This window comes from Natrix helvetica (assembly GCF_964273705.1).
Source record: "Natrix helvetica genome assembly, chromosome: 1".
NCBI classification, from domain to species: domain Eukaryota; kingdom Metazoa; phylum Chordata; class Lepidosauria; order Squamata; family Natricidae; genus Natrix; species Natrix helvetica.
Window position 1 is genome coordinate 67,966,777 of NC_138548.1, and position 21,435 is coordinate 67,988,211.

General features: G+C 37.0%; 1 protein-coding gene across 3 annotated transcripts in view; it reads right to left on the minus strand.

Moving 5' to 3' along the window:
- RASGRP1 (RAS guanyl releasing protein 1) overlaps positions 1-10,749 on the minus strand; it is a 53,894-nt gene extending 43,145 nt beyond the window's left edge. The window contains exons 1-2 of one of the 3 annotated variants that reach the window (XM_081941093.1): positions 10,269-10,749; positions 4,749-4,900 (exon numbers count right to left, since the gene is read on the minus strand). In XM_081941093.1, the coding sequence (XP_081797219.1) occupies positions 4,749-4,821 (73 nt within the window). In that variant the 5' untranslated portion in view covers positions 4,822-4,900; positions 10,269-10,749. Of the gene's footprint in view, positions 1-4,748; positions 4,901-9,640; positions 10,172-10,268 lie in introns of those variants that run through there. The other 2 variants (XM_081941094.1, XM_081941092.1) reach the window with 2 other exon arrangements.
- Positions 10,750-21,435: the final 10,686 nt, after the last annotated feature.

Sequence of the window (21,435 nt, forward strand, 5' to 3'; positions counted from 1 at the left end):
GAGGAGGTAACATATAATTTACTGTACAATAATAGTTAAAGTTCAAATTTAGAAAATTTAAAAATTTAAAATGCATTAAAACCACCCCTAAAAAACTATCCCAGAATAAAATGTTTGCCAGGAGGTATAAAATGGGACTATAAATGGGCCAGGCCATAAGAATAAACTGCAAGATATGTAAATATTATCCATACAAGTTTACTTTTCGCTAAAACTTAAGCTCATTTTTCCAATTAGAAAGCAAATTTATGCAATTCATGTGTTCCTGGATCTTTTTTAGAATTTTCCAAACTCCTTGTTTTCTGGCGTAATTATTAGTGAAGTCCTTAGGGGAAAAAGATTAATAATATTTCTGTAGAAAAGAAACCTAAATAATATTTACAACCTTTAAATATATAAAATAGGATTGCAGTCATACATTTCCAAACATTAAAATTACAATTTTAATCTCAACGGGTTTCATGATATTATATGATATTAAATAAATGTTCCTTTAGCTTATTAACAGTCAGTGAATCTGTCTCTAATTTTGAACTTTAAAAAAAAACAATTGACACTGAATTTTCATTTAATTGTTTCTATGGTAAATGTTGAATTATTGATAGCTGCTTTATGATAGTTAAAAACAATCAGCTCTTGTTAACTAAATTAGCATTCTAAGAGTTCTAAACAAGTTCTGTATTCCCATAATATGATTAGTTCCCCATTAACTTCATTTCAGTTGCCAAGCAACATTAAGGCTTTTATGTCATTTTTGACAAAATTACAGTACAATGAGCTAAAAGCACAAGATTAATCTCATTTAAACATAGTAATAAGTCTTAGAACTGGACAGTTTGCTGAGAACAGAACCTTAAAGATACAGTTCAGGGACCAATATTTTAATATACATTAACATTTTAAAAACTTAAAAGGACTAAAATAAAAATGAATTTATTTTATTGTTTAAGGCACAAAGAGAAAACATAAAATATATTGTCATATAACTTACAGTTACAGTTTACCAGAATTTCTATGAACTAAATTAAATTTCTGTAACATACTGTATACTGGGTGAAACTGACTGACTTTCACACTTGCAAATATTTTGGAATCCAACTATATATTACACAGATATATGATTGAATTCAATGAAGTTGACTAGTACATGTAATATGCCTCAGTTAATTTGGTTTCTGAATATTCATGCTTAATAATTTGATATATAAATAGATAAGTACAGCATGCGCTATTTAAAAAGATGTTATGACCTTATCTGTTCTTGAAATACCAAACATACAGTAAATCTTTTTCTGGAAGGAAGAAAGGTTTCATATATCATCTCATAAGAATTCTGAGACTCTGCTTCCTTGTTCCACTTCCTCCAAAAACATCACAGGAACCAACTTCAGTATTTATCTGAAAAGGTTAGAAAACTGCTTCAAAAAGTCTAACTTTTAAAATAGGAAAGTAATCTTAAATTCACAGACTATTAATAACAGTGGAAGATAAGCTTATATTTATTGGAGGGAATGAAGATCTAAAACTTGGAGCTGTTTTCCTTGGCTATACAGTATACTGTATATGACCTCAGTTTGCCTTGGCTTCATGCAGTTTCCATTTCTATAAAAATCCGCAATGCTTGTAAGCAATTCATAATGCTTTTTTTTGCAATGAGATTCTACACGTGTCCTTAAATCTTCAAAAAAAGCTGCAAAGCTGCAAATCTTCTCATTAACCTGTTAATAGTCTATTGTGTTTTCATGTTGCCTATGAACCAAGGGAAGTTTTCTCTGCTTTCTTCAAAATAGAAATTTAGAAGAATATTGGGACTCTTTAGATATGAAGTTAGATATGATTTTTCAGTCAGCATGGAAACCAAGCATTCCTGCCTCCAAGCTTGAGAAAAAAACATGGAATATCCTTCTTCCAATAGGCCAGTCACACTTATTCATGAAATCAATTGTCTCCTATGATACCAGAAGAGCTGTTCAATACATACTAGGATAAGACAAGTAGATTCTGACTATTAAGTGTTTACAGTAAATATCCAATGCAGATACGTATGGTATATGGAGCTCTTCCTCTACCTAACCCAGAAATGCCAGTTACCTTGGGAAGCACCGATTCTTATTAAAAAATTAAGAATTGATTGATTTACCTTCTGTCAAATTCTTGCTCTTCCCCCAGTTACCAAGTTATTATATAACTTTCCATTTGCTAAAAAAAAGCAATAGAGCAAGTAATGCCACACAAGCTTTCATTCACCATGGATGTTTGAATATCTTATTAAAGGATATCATGATTGAGCTATTTAAATAATAGCTTTGTAAAAAAAAATTAGTGTGTGCTGTTAAGAGAACTAGACATCTTCCTCCATGAAAATTGAACACAGTTATTAGTACTAGTAACCAAAAGACATTTTGCAATTCATTTTTTATCCCTTAGTAGATTTGTGTATAGGCAGCTCTCAAATTATGACCGTAATGGAGCTTGCCCATCACTGTATATAACTCCTGACAGTTCTAAAATAGGTCAGTCATGTGACAGACCCAATTTGCAACCTGTTTTGTGGCAGAGTTAAGTGAATCACTGCAGTCATTTACTGAATCCACAATTGCTAAACAAACTGTGCTCACTATGGGCACAGTTTTGAAAAAAAAACAACCAGAAGTAAATACAGTTTTTAACAAAACTGTCGTAAACAGTCTCATGACTATGGGACACTTCAAACACCTGTAAATGCAGCTCTGTTGCCAAGCACCTGAAGTGGAGTCATGTGACCACAGAGGCGGCAACCATCAGAACTTTGAATCTGAGTTGTAAGTATAGGTCTGCAGAAGTTTGACCAGTCAACTGAATGGTAGTTAGCTGAGGAGACATCAAAAAAGTTATTAATGGGAAGCAGCAGTAAGATCTCCTATAAAGAGCACAATGGATATTTATACAACTGAAGTATTGCCTAGTAGCAGAGTCAAGCACGTCTAATATAGTAATTATGATTTAATGGAAGTGAAATTTCTATAGTATGTTCCACACACACAGTGTGCTCCTCCAGACAATGTTGGATTGTATTTCCCATCATTTATTAACATCTGAAGAATTACATATTATCCATTCCTGACATATATTTCTAAACTATGTTTAGATCCTCTCTAAAAAAAAAACCTAGCCAGATACAGATTTGTAAATCCATTCAGGAATATACCGTAAAGGCATGCATATTGGACTTAAAACTCATTTTAATTCCAAGTGAGAAATTTATAAAACATCTCTTCCAAAAGAACATAATCATATCATCAACAATCCTACATAACCAACAATTTGTGGTGGTCACATTTTGAACTAATTGCATTATGTGAGCTTAAGATCCTAAGGATTTATCCTTCATGACATAGTTTAATTAATTTAAAATTAGCAAAACAAAGAAAGTTTCCCTTCAATTCAATTGTTTAACACATCACTAAAGGGATACTATGTTTAGTTCATTTAATTTGTCTAAAGCAGAAGTAAGAATAATATATATTACTTTGATAATTGTGTAAGTATAGATTTAACTTCTTTATTCCACTGTGGATAAAACATAAGCATTACATGAATTAGATATGATACGGAAACAAACAATAGAAAACAAATGTTTTGTTTGGGAAATTCCACTAAGTGGGAAATTCCACTAAGCTAATCTGTATTTGTTATAAATAATGTGCATGCTTTCCTCTGGAATTAGGAAGGTTTGGTGTTAACCTAAGCCTATTCACTGTTTTAAATTCTTCACATGAAAAAACAAACTATCAAAGTGTATTATTTTACATGCACATGAATGAACTATAATTCAAATGGATTAACTATCTTTACTTGTTGTGCATTGTATGTAGGTAGGAGGAATAAACAAGAACAAAAAGCAGCTTATTCACCTGCACCTAGAACAATATAGCTTCAGTTATATATTGGACACAAACAAATACAATATAAAAGATATAGCAAATGAAAATGTAAAAATCAACATAGATATTATAAAATATAAACTCACAAAAATAAAAATTCCAGCATTTCTCAATATTTTTATTGCACGTATGTGCATTTAATGAACAAAATAAATAGCAATTTATAAACTAAAGGAAACAGATAAAAATGATAAAGAGATTATAAACATTTACAAATCCAACTAAACCAGGAACTGGGAACTAAGCCCCATTCAACCAACTTGGACATGTTCTAAAGCATGCATTGGATTGGCTGTATACTGTTATCTCTATTCAAAGTTATTCTGTCAATAAAGTAGTAAAAACATGAATAATGCACGTGGCAAGTAAAAGCTTAACAATTTAGTTTTATAAATTATGGTCTTTTTTACAAGGCTAAAATATTGTTTTTATGGTGGAACAAGTACTTTCCTTCAAATTAGCTATCAATTTAGTTGTGAGCTATGTTTTAAAAGTGAAAAATAAAAAGAAATCTTTATCTAACTGATACTTAGTTCAGTTCTACAAAATACCATCTACATTTTTTACTTATTCATATGCCTATTATTCAGAGCTGGACAGATTGATTGCATGGAATAGTGCCTCTGATATTTCTGGTGGACAGGTTAATTTTTGCAAAGGCAGCACTTGCATCCTCAAAATTGCTAAAACATCCAATGGTTTATACTTGTAAGAGTAATATTAAATGTAAAGTCACACATTATCAAACATTACAAAGTAAATTGCTCAAATGCTAAAAGAAACCTACTCAAAAATTGTAAATATGGCTAAATGCAATCAACTCACCAAAAGAATCAATACAGGTATCAATAAGTTCATCTAGGCTGAGTCCCTTGCTTAAGTGTCCCAATGACATCATTATGCAGAATTCAGGAGTTTCAGCAAGATCTGCAGATCAGTAGCTGCCTCTGGATCAATGCTGCATCTTTGAAGCGTTCCTAAAGAACGAACAGGGGGAGAACTCCAGTCACATGATAGAATAACATTTCACAAAAGCCTCTGCAGCAGGTTGAAAAATAAAATAGTTGCCAGGATCACAGGAATTGGGTTACTGAAACAGTCCCCTCCCACTTAGAAAATGCATCAAAGGTTCCCGCTCTGTGGAAGATATTTCCTTCCATAAAATGTACTCATTAAAGAGCCACATGTGGTTCCTATGGAACACAAAGCTCTCTGTTACTATACAACCATCAGTAATCTTTATCCATTTACTTTACATCTTTAAGCATACACAAGAAACTATAAGAAAATGAAGAAGCATTGAGTAACCAAAATCATAGCTTCCATATGTTAGAATGCATACATTGCATTAAGTCAGTCCTTTTACCTATGAACAAATTTTTAAAAATACATCACATTTTGATGTATTTAGATAATATACTAAAGCATAACCTATCATAATAGCTAAGTTCACACAATATGATATGCTATAAATAAACCAAGCACATTGTGATTTAACGTATTGTATGAACTAATCATACAGAATCATAGAACTGGAGTAACTTCATATATAGCCCTTGATTTATGACTGTAATAGAGCCTGCAATTTTGGTCGTAAGTTGTAACCGGGTCATTACATGATCACACCTGATTTTGCAACTTTTGCAGCAGTCATTAAGCAAACATAGTGGTTGTAAAGCAAATGCATTCCACCATTAAGCGAATTCTCTATGGGGCACTTTTTCCAGAAACCGGAAGTAAACAGTTCTCTGGAAAAAATATCATAAATTGTAAGCACATTGACTGTGGGATGCTGCAAATGGCCATAAATGTGGGCTAATTGCCAAGTGGACATTGGAACTTCAAATTCAGATCATAAATTCCTTTTTCAGAATCCATTGTAACTTTGAATGGTCACTAAATTGAGGATTAACTATGCCATAGTTCAACTTTTTGCCATTAAAACAGACCCCTGGTACAGAATCCTTGAGAAGTAACCATCAATTTTCTGTTTAAAAGCCTCCAGCAATGAAAAACCCATCTCTATCTGATTTTTAATAACTTGTATTGTACTACTAACCTCCCCCTCTTTTAACAACTGATTCTGTTGGATCAGATTTCATGTTTCATATTAAAAGAAAAGATCTAACTTATCTAAATAAATTAACAGTGTAAAATATGGATTGGGGTTGTGTGGTCTGAATGCTTCCCAACATTGTAATCTACTTAATACTTCTGCAGAAATACTAGTATAGGTTTCACACAAGCAAACATTTGGGTATCTTGACAAAAACTGAAATAACTTTTGATAAGACATTATTCTGTCTTGCCAATATGGTGTAAACAGTCATAAATCATGTGGACATTTACCTTATCTTTATTGCCTTATCTCTAGTAACCACAAAGATATAGTAAATCAAATGTATGTAGGAATGGGAAGCTCAGATGAGACTCAGCTATGCTGACAAGATTCAGTCTCAGAGATGGGACACTGTCCTTGATGGATCTCCCAAAAGGCGCCCTTTCCGAAAGGAAATGAGCTTGCTTGGGTTTTTTTCTTTCAAAATGTTTCACTTCTGAAGAAGTTTTTTGGATGAGAAGCAAAACGTTTTGAAAGAAAAAAACACAAAAAACAAGCAATTGTCTTTTGGAAAAAGAACCTTTGGACAAACATAACCTGGTTAATTGAGACTATCCATAGACATTGTCCTTGATGGGAAAGATGAAAGTCAGTGTTGTTCAAAAAGCCTGGCTTTCTTCACAAATAGTGAATAAGGTCCAGATGCTCTCTTTAGGCAATGTACTTTCATTGTATGCTAAATGTATGCTAAAACCTAAGGGCTCATTTAAACGGTTAGTAAGCAATTGATAACTTACCAAATGCAAGACATATGGTTGCACAGTTGCCCTAATTTCAGGACTGGCACAAGATTTATTCAATTCTGCATTTCTCAGTTTTCGGCAGAAAAATCCAAATCATCTTTCTTTTTATGAACTGAGCTGAAGGGAGAATATCTCGATGAAAGGATAAAGAACCTCCATCCAGAAATGTTGGTAAGACATCCTGAATTAGAACTCAGCTCTTAGTGACATACATACATTTTTTTTGGCAATGTCACAGACTTTTTTTGTTTTTTTGCTTTGCTATTGTCTTCTTCAAGGCTGTTTATGTAACTTCCCGAATACCTATATTAAGCAATCATTTATTCCAGGTTTCACTGTGTTTAGCTTCTAAGATCAGCAAAAGTCAGCTAGACCATCTTCTACTAGGAAATATTTGAAAGAAAGGATATTCTAGCAAGATTCTAAACATTCTTTCTAGCTTGCAGCATAATAATTTGAGGAATGCTCATTTTGGTGAGTTCTTATCTGCTTTTTACAAGGACTATTATTATACTGTAGTTCTTACTGCCCTTTGAAATGCTGCTGGTTTATTGTTTATGTCACTTACTATGTATTGTACTTTTAGTAACTTCATTCTATTGTATTTTAGACACATTATTCTGTTTTAATATATAACCATTACCTAGGTTATTATTAGTTTTGAAAAATAATTAATAAATAATAGAGCAAATCACCAGGCATTGATAGGAATTGCTTTTCATTTTATCCTCATGAAAAGTGTGAGCTGATTTGATAGAAAGTGATTAGCCCAAAACTAATGAATTTCCATGAGTAAGGATAGACTGAAGTCTGGATTGTCTTAATTCCGATGTTTGTTTAGGCAATAGTAATTACACTACTTTGGCAACTACCATATCAAAATATGTAGACAATTCTTTTAAATAAAAGGTAGAGTCAGTCATCAATTATAGAAAGAGCTGGGATACTGAGTGTAGAGGAGAAGACCTCATAAACTCTACAGTTATTTATTACACTGTGTTTTAGTGGAAGCCAAGTCAATGTTTATGTTAATGTGCCCTTCTAAGTGGAAAATTTGCACACAAATAACAAACAAATTTTTGGACACATGCTTAGAAATTCTAGAAGGTTTTGCATGGCTAGTTAAGAGAGTGTGCAAAAGCATCCAAGGTAATACACATTAGCCTGTGTTCTAAAATGCTTGGAACTGAGCTTGGTGTATGTGCATCCATGTGTGTTCACAAAGGATAAATTTAGTAGCATTTCTTCCACATATTTTGTAAAGTTCAAACAACCTAAAGTCTGAGAACATTTCTAAAGCACCTTGGAAAGCTAGCTTCTCACAGGTAGTTCTGATGTGTTTATCAACGAAAATTGCATTTTCTCCCATTTCCTACCTTAAACTTCTATTGGGGGACAGGCGGACTGAAGAACTCATTGGCAAACATTACTCAGGGATGTCTTCAAAGGGACTCAAAAGTTCAAAATGACAACACACCTGTGTTATCAAAGCTCCAGTCCTTTTAACATGCATTGCATAGATAAAAAGGAGTGGTGGGACTTTGATCAGCCCACCTGCTTCTATGTTTTAATATTGTTGAATATTCCCTCCTATGACACCCCTGATGCTTCTTTAGTATTTCTAGTCTCACATGGGAATTATGGATAGCTTATCCAAAAATCTCCCTCCATTCCCTTTTCCAGGGAAATAAAAATCTTAACTCCCTAAAAACAAAAAAGAATAAAAACTGATAAAACACTGCTGTATATGAGCAGACCTGGCAGAGTTACCTGACAAAATATTTCATGCATCACTATAATGAAATAAAGAACAGGTAGAAATAATATCTGATTATTGCTGTGCATGTTTATTCTGTTAGTTACATTATTGCAGATAGATTACAGAGAACTGCCTAGTTAGAAAAAGAAATATAATCCCATCTTAAAAATAGATACCAAATTTTGTCTTTCACTCTATATATCTTTTAAGCCCCTCATTTCAAGCCAAATGTGCTTGATTTCAACCCAATGTCTGTTTAGATGTAAACCCACATAGTGAAAATACATTCTATAGCAGGGGTGTCAAACTCGTGTCGTCACGGTGGCGTCATGTGATGTATTGGGACTTTTTTTTCCTTCGCTAAACTAGGCTTGGGCATGGCTAGTGTGTGACACATCCAGCCCGCGGGATGCAAGTTTGAAAGCCCTATTCTATAGGATACACCAGAGCAGTGTTTCTCATCTCTAGCAATTTTAAAATGTGTGGACTCAGTTCCCAGATTTCCCCCGTCAATATGTTTTAGCCCTTTCTCTCTCAGGACTAACTTACCTTGTCACTGTGCTCCTTTCTTCAATATTATGGCTTATTTGTCCCCTGTCTCCTCTACTACTTTCTTTTGTTCTCTTCAAAAAGAATATCATAGCCAGTCTGTGGGATTCAGCTCATTCACAAGTCCTTAGCAACCCTTAAACCTGCCCTTTCTTGACTCATCTGCCCATTGTTTTCCATCCTCTGAATCTTTATGAGTGCAACATATTACCTGCTAAAAGCTATTCTTCCCGCAATCATTCCGATGAGACATTAACATTTGAACACACTACACAAGCAGACAAGCAGATTATGGGAACCAGCACAAATGGTTTATGCAAACTTGGTTAATTGAGTACTACGCCATGATCAAGTTAATCATGGGTACCACTTCTGTTGTGTGAACTCAGTTACTGGATCATAATTCAATTGGCATAGTCTCTCCCAGAAAAGCAACATTCCTTAAGGAAATGTTTTAAAAAGTGGATGCACAACAAATTGTTTCTACATTTTATAAAAAGCATCTACATGTACATTTTAACACCTGCAAAAATAGAAAAAAAATTACCTTAAAAAGGAGTACTTTTCCATTAAGTATCGAGGAGTGTTTTACATCTAGCTGTCTAAATAACATTCAGAACTTTTAAACCTGTTTTAGAGTAATGAGTACATAACTTTATTACAGATGTATCCCCATGACAAGTTAGCACAGCAGTGCAGACTTTTTCAGTGGGTTTTTATTGTCCCAGATATGTTGAGCAACAGCTATTATTGCTTCCTGTCAATACAGCCAAACTAGCTGGTTAGATTCTTGCGGTCCTAGAATCAGAAAGTCTCCTTTAAAGCAGTTCCTAAGGGACAGTTTAACAGAATAAAGCATTCTTCCCATTTCGGTTTTTTTTTTTAATTGCAATATTTAAAAATTCTACCCTACGCAGCACACTCACTACCACCCGTTCAAAAACAGTGGGAACGGAGAAAGATGAATCTTCTTGCTTGATGACTGCTTGCTGCCGGATCAGAGTTCCCATCGGCTGCCAAACCTCCATCTGGTTGTGTTAAAAGACGCCCATTTCCAAAACCATCGCGGGACGCCAGGTGGGAAGAACCGCGCTGACCAATGGAAAGTAAAGGAATAACTACCGAAACGACGGGGGGGGGGGGGGGCTGGGGAAACTTAAGGCAGACAAACGTACCGGGCTCCGACTCCTCTTCTCTCGTCTCAGCCTCGTTGGCTCGGCCGAAAAACCACGCCGAGCGCAGCACGTCCGAAGCCAGGATGAACCTGCCGGTGCATTCCTGCCTCTCGCCTGTCTAAGCACCGCCGAAGCGAGGAGAGGCGAGACCGCCGAGGGGGGCGGAACCGACGAAAACTTTGCAGGCACGAGGAAGTCCCGGAGCGGCTCGAGCCTGGGCGACGTCTCAGATTTTCCTCGTGCGCGCGGCTCTCCGAACGGCTCGAGGCGGAAGCGCCCGCCACGTGTCTCTGCCGCCTGGCTTTCTTCAGTCTCACCCGGTTGCCCCTTCAGCCTAAAAGGCGCTCGCGCTCGGCCTGGGGCAAGAGGGGCGCTTTGCCCGCCGAGCGGCGAGGTTGCAGCGACGGGTTCTCTACCTGTTTTTGTCTTCCCCCAGAGCCATTGTTAGGAGGTGGAAAACAGGAATGCTTGCGGTGCTACAGATGGTGGCATACCAGTTCTCCACGTCACGCCTTCTCTACTCTAAAACAAAAGCAGTACCAAATAATGTTGGCGTTCTTACATATCCGAAAAAAAAGTGCGTGTAATGTAATCTCGGAGAAACCAAGGCCTCAGCCTAGCAACCCGTATTTTCCCAAATTCCTCCCCTTTCAGTGTTATGTTACTTTATAAAGGTGCACTTTAGCTACTTTTGTTTCTCATTGAGCTCGTTCTTGGTTATAAATAAGTATGCTAGGTTTCAGGAACTTTTATTATAGACTATTATTTGGTGTACCAGCTATTTTTAAATACAGTTGTTCAAGTGAGGGAAAATTGGTGCAGGCAAAGATTCTGAATGGATTTGAACAACATGAGAAAAAGAAGCATCCTGGCATCAGTCTGGGATCCCTTTTTTATCAAATCTGCTAAACAGCCAAAGATAGAAGAATACGTTTTACACAAAAAAAAAATCTGTAACCAAAACAAAAATTTTCCTCTCACCTTTAACAAGTTTGCAGTCTTTGAATCACTTGAATGGGTCCTTCAAACAGAACTGGAAAAAAAACAGCTGCTAGATATTTCAGTACCTGGCAGGCAAGAGCTAAATTAGACTCTGGATTCTCTCCCCATTTCTCACACTGTTTTTAACTTGCTAATTCACCTGCTAACCTTAAGGGACATTAAAAAAATAAGCTTAAAAGTAAGATGCAAAAGCAGACTACGGAAAAGACTCCCACCAGTAAAGTCATTGGAGTTTAAACCCAAATAATGAGAGAACAGCAAGCTGTTCTCTCATTATTTGAGCAGCTGTCAGCTATAAAATATGATCTGGAATTCCTGAAAAAAGACTTTGATACTTTTGTTAAAAAACATGATGCTGGGCCTACCACTTCATTAAGACTATGCAGAAGCCCAGGTTAAGCCACATATTTCTGATATCCCAAAGGTGCTTTTTCAGGATGCAACTGGATTTTTTTTGTTCTGTCTTTGAAGACATTTCACTTCTCATCCAAGCAGCTTCTTCAGCTTTGACTGGATGGTGGGGAGTGGAAGGATTTAAGCGAAACGTCCAGTTGTCTCCTGAAAAAGCACCTTTGGCACAATCATGACCTGGTTGACTGAGAAACTACAGACTTTTAGCTATGCAATTTGGGATGAACACCCTTTGAATGGTGTGGCAGTATGAACGGGTTTCCAGAAAAAATTGCAGACTACAGGAACCATTAGCGCTACTCAGGTGACCCTGAGGACACAGATAAACCTCCAAGTGCTTCAACAAAAAGATGCAAGTGAATATAAATCCTTACATTCCCCACCATCCAGTCAGGGCTGAAGAAGCTTTTTGGATTAGAAGTGAAACATCTTCAAAGACAAGAAAAAGTCCAGTTGCCTCCTGAAAAAGCACCTTTGGGGCAACCATAACCTAGATGACTGAGAATCTCTACAGACTAGTTCTGACTTGTTCTCTGATAAAGGGCAAGCTGTTAAAATAAAACTGACAAAACTGCAGTCAAATGACTATTAATAAATCCTTACTCCTTGACAAGGCAAAGAATGGGGGTTCATATGTACTAAACCAGAGGTGGGCAATTAATTTTCCCAAAGGGTCACGAGAACCTGGGACTGTTGTGGAAGGCTGATGGCCCAATGTTGCCCCACTGCTGCCCTGCCCACTACTGCTGCTCCAGGGCTGTGGCTTATGAGTCATAAAGTACCTAGCTCTGTAGTAAACCCTCTTTAGATATTCCCTGCAAATTAAATTGTTCACTTTAGATGCAACTAATTTCTCTCCGTAGCTATCAGAACAGTTTCCACATTGGATGCTTCGATTCTAGGACAGCAATTATAACTTCCCAGGGACTACTTCAGGGCTGTCAAACTCTTGTCGTCATGGCAGTGTCATGTGACGTATCGGGATTTTTTCCTCCTTTTCTAAACCAGACGTGGATGTGGCTAGCACGTGACACATCCGGCCCACGGCCCACGAGTTTGACAGTCCTGGACTACTACTTCACAACACAGATACCTCCTATGACTGGATCCGTCTAATCTCCTTATTGATGTGGAATATTGCTTGTCAAAAGAACAATCTTTGAATATCTGAACCTAGGACGCCACATAAGAGATGGAGATGGGGGAATTACTGGGGGAATTCATTCTAGGCTATCCAAGTAAGATAGGAGGGGGAAATCCAAAGGAGTTAATGTAGTTCTACTATTGAAATGTGTTCCTCTGCCGTCTTTAAACCCAGGGGTATCTGTCTTCCTGCTGTCCCTCAAAATTGACATCATATTCCTTAACATTAATGATTAACACCCTCCTTTAAAAAAAAACATGTCCAGACTAACAACATCAAATATTGAAAATTTTATTCTCACTTGCTTAGATATACACACTGCAGCAAGGTGTCCTTGGTGCTCTATGAGCTTGGTTGTTTTCTTGCAGACATTTTATTGCCCAAACTAGTGATGGTACATGGTACATCAGTATTAGTTATTGGTACATCCTACAGCAATCAGCGATAATTGACAGGAATTTAAATGCCTGGATTGGGACAAATGATTTCAGTTCAAGATCTTTCATGAGGAGGATATACCAGAAGGACCCTTATAACCTAGATAATTTAAGAATCTAAAATCTAATTGGGCAGGATTATGTGTTAAGCAGATGACTCTCTCCTTTGGAGCTGTGCTTACTGAGTGAGACTCTAGATGAGGATCATCCAGCAAAACATACTGGGAGGCAGGGAGAATATTAATAATCTATTACTGGATCACATTGCATAATCTCCTGACTTCTGTACAATGCATGGATTCATAGATTCAGAATTAGAAAGCAATCATCACCCCCAGAATTAACTGACTACCTCTTCCAATGCTGGAAAATAACAACACAGAGGTGTAAATTGGATGGAATTAAAGTAGTGCAAAAGCAATTGCTAAATGGCTGGTAGCATCAGAAATCTTAGAAATTCAGGCACACCTCAAAAACCACATTTAGACTTGTATTTTAATCTCAAAATTGTTTTTGTCAAAGAAATAACGTTATTACATCTCCAAACCCCCATAATTTTAACCTAAGACTGTCTACTGTTGACCTCACCCCATTCCTAAAAGGTCTGTAAAAATGGTTTGATCAGGATTGTGCACAGCTGAAAAGGTCATGTCATATGGCGTATAGAAAGACTAAATATTTTTGATAGAAGAGAATATATGTAGCTTAGGATCCTATGTGCTCTCTTAGCTTGCTTGCTTGTTTGCAGATGTTTACCCAACTGGTTGACATAATCATTAGTGGGTGTGGTGTTTTCATACAGTATCTTGCCCTGTCAGTGCTGGTGGTGGTGTGGTTTTCCTCCTTGGTGGTTCCTTGATTAGGGCATTGTTTCTGCTTGATTGTTTGTCTGGTGATATTTCCTGATTATCAGGGTGTTGGTTGATTATCTGGATGCTTGGTCACCACTATATAAAAAAGACATCGAGACTCTAAAAGGGGTGCATAGAAGAGCAACAAACATGATTAGGGGTCTGGAGGTTAAAACAATATGAAGAATGGTTACAGGAATTGGGTATGTTTAATTTAATTATTAATAGGCACAGTGGCTCAGTGGCTACGATGCTGAGCTTGTTGATCAGAAAGGTTGGCAGTTTGGCGGTTCAAATCCCTAGTGCCGCATAATGGAGTGAGATCCCATTACTTGTTCCAGCTTCTGCCGACCTGGCAGTTCGAAAGCACATAAATAAGCAAGTAGAAAAATAGGAACCACCTTTGGTGGGAAGGTAACAGCATTCCGTGTGCCTTTGGCATTTAGCCATGCCAGCCACATGACCATGGAGACGTCTTTGGACAGCGCTGGCTCTTCAGCTTTGAAACGGAGATGAGCACCACCCTCTAGAGTCAGGAACGACTAGCACCTATGTGCTAGGGGAACCTTTGTCTTTTTAATTTAATGAAAAGAAGAACTAGGGATGACATGATAGCAGTGTTCCAATATCTAAGGGGCTGCCACAAAAAAGAGGGTGACAAAGCCCCTGAAGGCAGGACAAGAAGCAATAGATGGAAACTAATCAAATAGTGAACCAACCTAGCACTAAGAAAAAATTTCTGACAATTAGAACAATTAATTAGTGGAATGACTTGCCTCCAGAAGCTGTGGATGCTCCAACGCTGGAGGTTTTAAGAAAAGTTTGAACAACCATTTGTCTAAAACGGTAGAGAGTTTTCTGCCTGAGCAGGAGGTTGGACTAGAACAGCGATGGCAACCCTTTTTTGGCTCGCGTGCCACAAGTGGGGGGAGCGCAGGGGGGTCGAGTGCGGGCGTGCCGCACCCATAATGCACAACGCACCCCACCCCCATTTTTACATGCTTTTTTCGCCCTCCCCAGGCTCCAGAGGCTTTATAGGAGCCTGGGGAGGGTGAAAAGAGCCCCCCCCGGAGGCCCTCCGGAGGCTTCAGGGAACGTCTGGAGGCTTCCCTGAAGCCTTCGGAGCGCTTAAAACCACCCTCCAAGCAAACCGGAAGTGTCTTCCGGTTTGCTCAGAGGTGGTTTTAAGGGTTCCAAAGGCTTCAGGGATCGTCCGGACGGTCCCTGAAGCCTCCGGAGGGCCTCCAGGGGGGTGGGGGAGGCTCTTTTCACCCTCCCCAGGCTCCTATAAAGCCTCTGGAGCCTGGGGAAGGCAAAAAATAGCTTTTAAAAAGGTGAAGTCAGCTGGCCAGCGCGCGCATGCGCTCTAGCCAGCTGACAGGGCAGCGCCTCGCGTGCCCTGACAAATGGCTCCGCGTGCCACTTGTGGCACGCGTGCCATAGGTTCGCCATCACGGGACTAGAAGATCTCCAAGGTACCTTCCAACTTTGTTATTATTTTGAATAAAAAAATTTAATAAAATTGTGCAAGTATCTATTTTGCTGGAAGGTGTTTTATATATATGGGTCATTTTTCCAGGTGTTTTAGGTTGCTGCAGTGCATTTACATTTGTCTGAATAATGTTTTTACACAGCTCTTCTTGTGCAGGGCTGGGTTGTTATTTTGGTAATAGAGCACTTGGTCAGTGTGTATTGTTGGGGTGTCTGTTTTTTGTTGTTGTTTTTCTAATTTGCCATCAGCTCCTCTTTTGAGGAGGATATACAGGAAGGGTAGTATGTTGTTGTTTTTTCCTTTCCTTGTGAATTTTATTACTTTGAATATATTATCAATTGTTTCATGTATTTTCTCCAGTTGTTCCTTTTTTATTACAGCAGAAGTATTGCCTACATACCAGACCAGATCACTTAATTCATTCAGTGGAACTTCCAGTAATCTTTTAAGGTTTTGGACCAGTGATATTTATTGTTATTAAGAAAAAATCAGATGCTGTAATGAAACTGAAAAACTAGTTTGTTAACCACCATTTTAAAACCACAGGAGATATATTTAGTCCTACCAAATTAAACTTCTCCACTCTCCATCTAGCTCACCATGTACTAAAAGTTCCTATCTTGACTCATGATGAAAAATTTTACCAGGTGTTTTAATTTACTTCATTTTTCTAATGTTAAACTTAACATTAATAAATCATTCCTTGAAATAGTTAAACTGGTGCTTATTGATATTTGCTGTTTGTATAACTCTGTTGCCAAATAATGGATTTTTGCAGTTCATATATGGTAACTTGTTTTTCATTAACTATTTATTTATTTAATAATTATATATATAATCATATATAATAAATTATTATATAAATAGAAGTATTTCCAGTTATAAAATAGTAAGAAAAATTATGAACCTTGAATTTACAATTTACAGCAATAAATGTAAAAGTATAAATTACTTTTTCAACTTTATCTTGATCTCTCATACACGTCTAATATGTATAAAGCAAACTATAGGTGAATTAGAAATAAAAATGTAGAATGTACATTTGTGAATAGTTTTACAATATGAAGAATTCTAGAAATACAGGTAGCCCTTGACTTATGACAGTTCATTTAGTGACCATTCAAATTTACAACAGCACTGAAAAAAGTGACTTATGACCGTTCTCACAGTTACAACCTTTTCAGCATCCTCATGATCATGTGAACAACATTCAAATGCTTGGCAACTAGTTCATACTTACATCTGTTGCTGTGTCCCAATGGTCACGTGATCCCATTTTGCGACCTTCTGACAAGCAAAGTCAATGGGGAAGCCGGATTCACTTAACAGCAAGGTTACTAACTAATCAACTGCAGTGATTCACTTATCAACCGTAGCAAGAAAGGTCGTAAAATGGGGCAAAACACACTTAACAAATGTTTCACTTAACAACAGAAATTTTGGACTCAATTGTGGTTGTAAGTCGAGGACTACTTGTAATGCACTCAATAATACATTGTCACCTTTTGGTGACAATAATATCCAAAACTATATTAGCGGAATTGTATTGTTTTATTAGTTAGTTACAGAAAGTTTAGTTACAGTTTTGTTGGTAATCTCCTTGTTAATTAAAAAAAAAAACAACTTTAAAGTATCATTTGTTCTAACAAAGATTACAGATGAGTTTGAATGCAGAGATCACTATAACTATTTGTATTAAATAGTGTATCAATCCAAAAGACTACCCATGGGAACAAGAAACAATATGCTGTTATAACTTTAGGAGATGCTCTCAAAGCCTGCTGCTGAGAGATCCTGGTTAGAAAGTCTCTGAGATTAAAAAATAATTTAAAAAAAGACAAGCCCATAACAAACAGGCTAAATTTTGTTTTATTCAGTCTTAAAAGATAAGCAATTTTTATGAATTTGAGACAGTGCCTGCACCTTTCTAGTAGTACTGTAATCTTTGGACTCTTGCTTCTTTTTTAAATACAAGGTTCAAATATCTACAAATATTTTGCTGTTTTTTTAAAAAAAAAAAACTTATCAGTGTCTTTATAGAATTTGTCCAAGTAATTTTTCTGGCGACCATACAGAAGTGGTTTAAGTAATATTTTCTAATAAGGAAATCATTTATTTATCTTATAATAACTGAAACACAATTAGTTCTTTTATATTTATATGTTTTTAAGTTGGATTCTGTTTAGGGTGAGTCAGATTTAAAATTTACACCACCAGAATTTACATTCTATTTCCCTTTCACAGTCATATCTTACATTCCCAAATCTGCACAGGTTAGTGCCAAATACATATCTTAATATAAGCAGTCCTTGTTTTACATCTTCTTTTAAGAACCCCATAATCTCTTGCGGTGTGGAGTCTGGGCAACTGAATGGAGCTAGCAGAGTGTTTAATGGCCAGATGCCCTTCCTGAATGCCATTGCAGACTTTTGTTCAGCAGATATATTCTCATTGTGCCCAGAGAGAGAAATATCTGCCTCTTCCTAGGATCGAACTCACAGCTTCCTGATTGTGAGATGAGAGCTCCATCTCTAGGCCACCGCACCTCTCCTAGTCTTTGTCTTACCACAACACCAAATTTCTGTTGCTAAGCAAGGCAGTTGTTAAGTGAGTTGCCTCCTTTTACAACCTTTTTTTGCCACAGTTGTTAAGTGAATCACTGCAGTTAAGTGAATCATGTGGTTATGAAGCAGATCTAGCTTTCCCCCCACTAAGTTTGCTTGTTGGAAACTGGCTGTGAAGCAGTGGTGGGTTTCAAAAATTTTTGGAATCTACTCTTTGGGTGTGGCCTGCTTTGTGGGAGTGGCTTCCCGGGCATGTGATCGGGTGTGAGTGGCTTGCCGCCCATGTGACCGCATGGGAGTGGCTTGGCAGCTGGGTGGGAGTGGCCAAGACAATGTCACTGAATTCTTTGCCCCAATGGATGAACTACAATAAGATTAAAATAAGTACAAAAATAAATAATACTAACTGCAAAAGAAATAAAACAATATTGGACTCAATTGTGGTTATAAGCTACAGGTAACAGAAGGGACCTCTGCTTTCAACCAACAATGTACAGTCTTTTCAGGAAGGATGAGAAACAGGAAAGATATAAACCAGTGTTTCTCTGGTTTATGCTATGTATGCTATGCTGGCTGGGGGATTCTGGGAGTTGAAGTCCACAGGACTTAAAGTCGCCAAGTTTGAGAAACACTGATATAAACAAACAGGAGAGATATAGTCTTTCATCCAAGAAGTTAGTCCACCGGTCGAACCTCCTTTCACCGGATCGGTAAATTTCACCAACCGGTTCTCCCGAGCCAGTGCGAAACCCACCACTGCTGTGAAGGTTACAGGTGGTAATCACATGTTGTTGGAAGAAAAAAATCCAGGTCCAGGTCGAGCCGAGAATAAAATGGATGCTGACTGGAAACAAAGTTGGTTTATTGATGAACAGAATCACTAACAGCATGTGATTGGGGACAGCTGACAAAATGGAGTTGAGAATGGATGGGTTTTCTACCTTTTGGGTCCCTATGGGGTCATGTAGGGGTCATGGCTTGCTCTATAGGCAAAAGGGGAAATGCAAATCCTAGGTGTTTCTGAGTTAATCTTGTCAACTTTTGACTTGTTGCTTATCTTTAAACATTTTTTTTTCAGTAGGAAATTGGAATCAGCTATTGTTGGGGAACCATTTACTACTGTTTCCCAGTGGTCTTACTTTAGCTTATAAAATAATTTACTTGACTTTATAGTATTATTTTTTTTGCAATAACATTCTGTATCAATCTTCCATTGTAATATAATAGTAAATTTTAGACTTTGAAGTCTAAGATATCTCAAGCGCAATAGGCTGGAAGAGCTAATCTATATATTTCGGTCATTCCAATGTATCTACCATAACCCTCAAAAAGTTGGAAATTAGATTACAATTGTCCAGGACTATCATTGGTAAGCCTGTCATGATGCCAACTTAAAAGGTAGTAAAATTTGATTAATAACAATGAAAAGATCTGAAAAGATTCTTCAAGATATAGTCTAAAGACATTTAGATATGCTTAACAGCTTAGACTGGAGAGAACAAAGTAGAATCTTTGCTGGGGATCTTTTTTTGTTTGTTTGAAAAGGAGATTTCATGTCATTTCATCCATTTCCTAAAAAGCAGTTCATCAGATTTTTTTTTAAAAAAACTTTGAAAGTCATGGTGAATGGGAGAAAATTTCTTTCTTGAGGGCTAAAGAAATGGAAAAAATCTTTGTTCTGTGCATGAACTAATCACATGTACATGCCAGGTGAAGATGAAATAGAAAAAAGTATATGCATATATGTATGTATTTTCTGGATTTATATCTTGCACCCTTAGAATGAGGATAGAACATATATGTGTGTGCCACATAATTGTTCTTCATGTATAGTTTAAAAAAAATTATAAGCAACCATCCAATTAAAAGAATACTTATGAAAGCACAAAGGAGTTGGGGGTTCATTTTCTACAAGAGAAATTCTTGTAAGAATAATGTACCACACACATTAAAATTCACATCTCACCATTTTTCTTCTGCAGTGACTCATGCACTTAATGTTTTAACAATTTTCTGGTTGCTAGGGTACATGTAATCAGGGTGACATGTAAAGTTCCTGTTAAAAAGAATTTTAGGTTTTCAAATGAAAGGAACAAAGCTTCACATTTATTACCTTCATAAATACCTTCTCTTAGTGTTTAATTATGTAAAATAGCTTGACATTTTTAAAAAATGTTCAAGAAAAATCAGTTTTTAGATTGTGCAAACTCCATCTGATAATTTATATACATTTTCTATTTTTGACGTTGATCCTCCAGCATTTCTCATGTGTGATATATAAATTTTTTCTCCTGGTTTTCCTAAACGTGAGTTGGGGTGGGGATTACATTTTGAGTTCAGGGCATAAGAGGCTATTTCTTGCTTTCAAAACATCACTACCTCAATAGGTGATTGAGAGAAGGCCTAAATTAAACAATTTTCTATAAGAGAGAATCAAAAAGGTATTCTTGGCATCATACTGGATTGGTAAATTGAATCCAGTATGTAAATTGCAATATTGAAAAAGCTAAAAAAAATGTTAGAATTTTCATATTGGCAGATTATTTTTCTATCTTCCAGTTCTCACAATATAGTCTCTATATTCTATCTACCTCCATCAGACAGTGGGCTAACAAGTATACAGGACAAAGGCCTTCATACTGTATTAGTATCCCTGGTTTCTGGATGCTTTACCTAGAAACATGCACACTGCTCTTTAAGGACATTTCACTGATACATAAAAATGTCTTGTTTTGAAGAGCTTATGGTCTTACAAAGACAAACAACAATCTTAAGTGTGAGGGGAAAATCAGAAATCCATACTGAAATAATATTAGACCAACAAATAAAGTTTACAAACCAACTGCAATCTTTCGGTTCCTGTTAGATCTGGGCAACGAGAGACAGACTGCGGACACGAAGTGACTTAACAGCTCTTTATTAGTAATAGTAGTGATCCAGCTTGTTCGGTAGTCGGAGGGTTCCCCTTTTATAGGGATTGGGTACGCCCCTCGACCAATCAGAGGGATACCTGTTTCCCGCTGTAGGAGCGGACCAGAGGGAAGACTTTCCCCGATATATGTTAATATCTAACATCCCTCCCCTCCTAGATGGGACGTTGCGGTAGGTAACATAATCTTTTAGGTAGGTGGGTGTTTGTCTTGCTCGGGAGGAACGTCGTAGTTCGGGTTGGCTTGAAGTGGTTGCAGGACTGGTTTCGGGTTGGTTCGAAGTAGTTGCAGGATCGGGTGCTTTTTCTATTTCCCGTTCTGGAGGTCTTGTGCCTT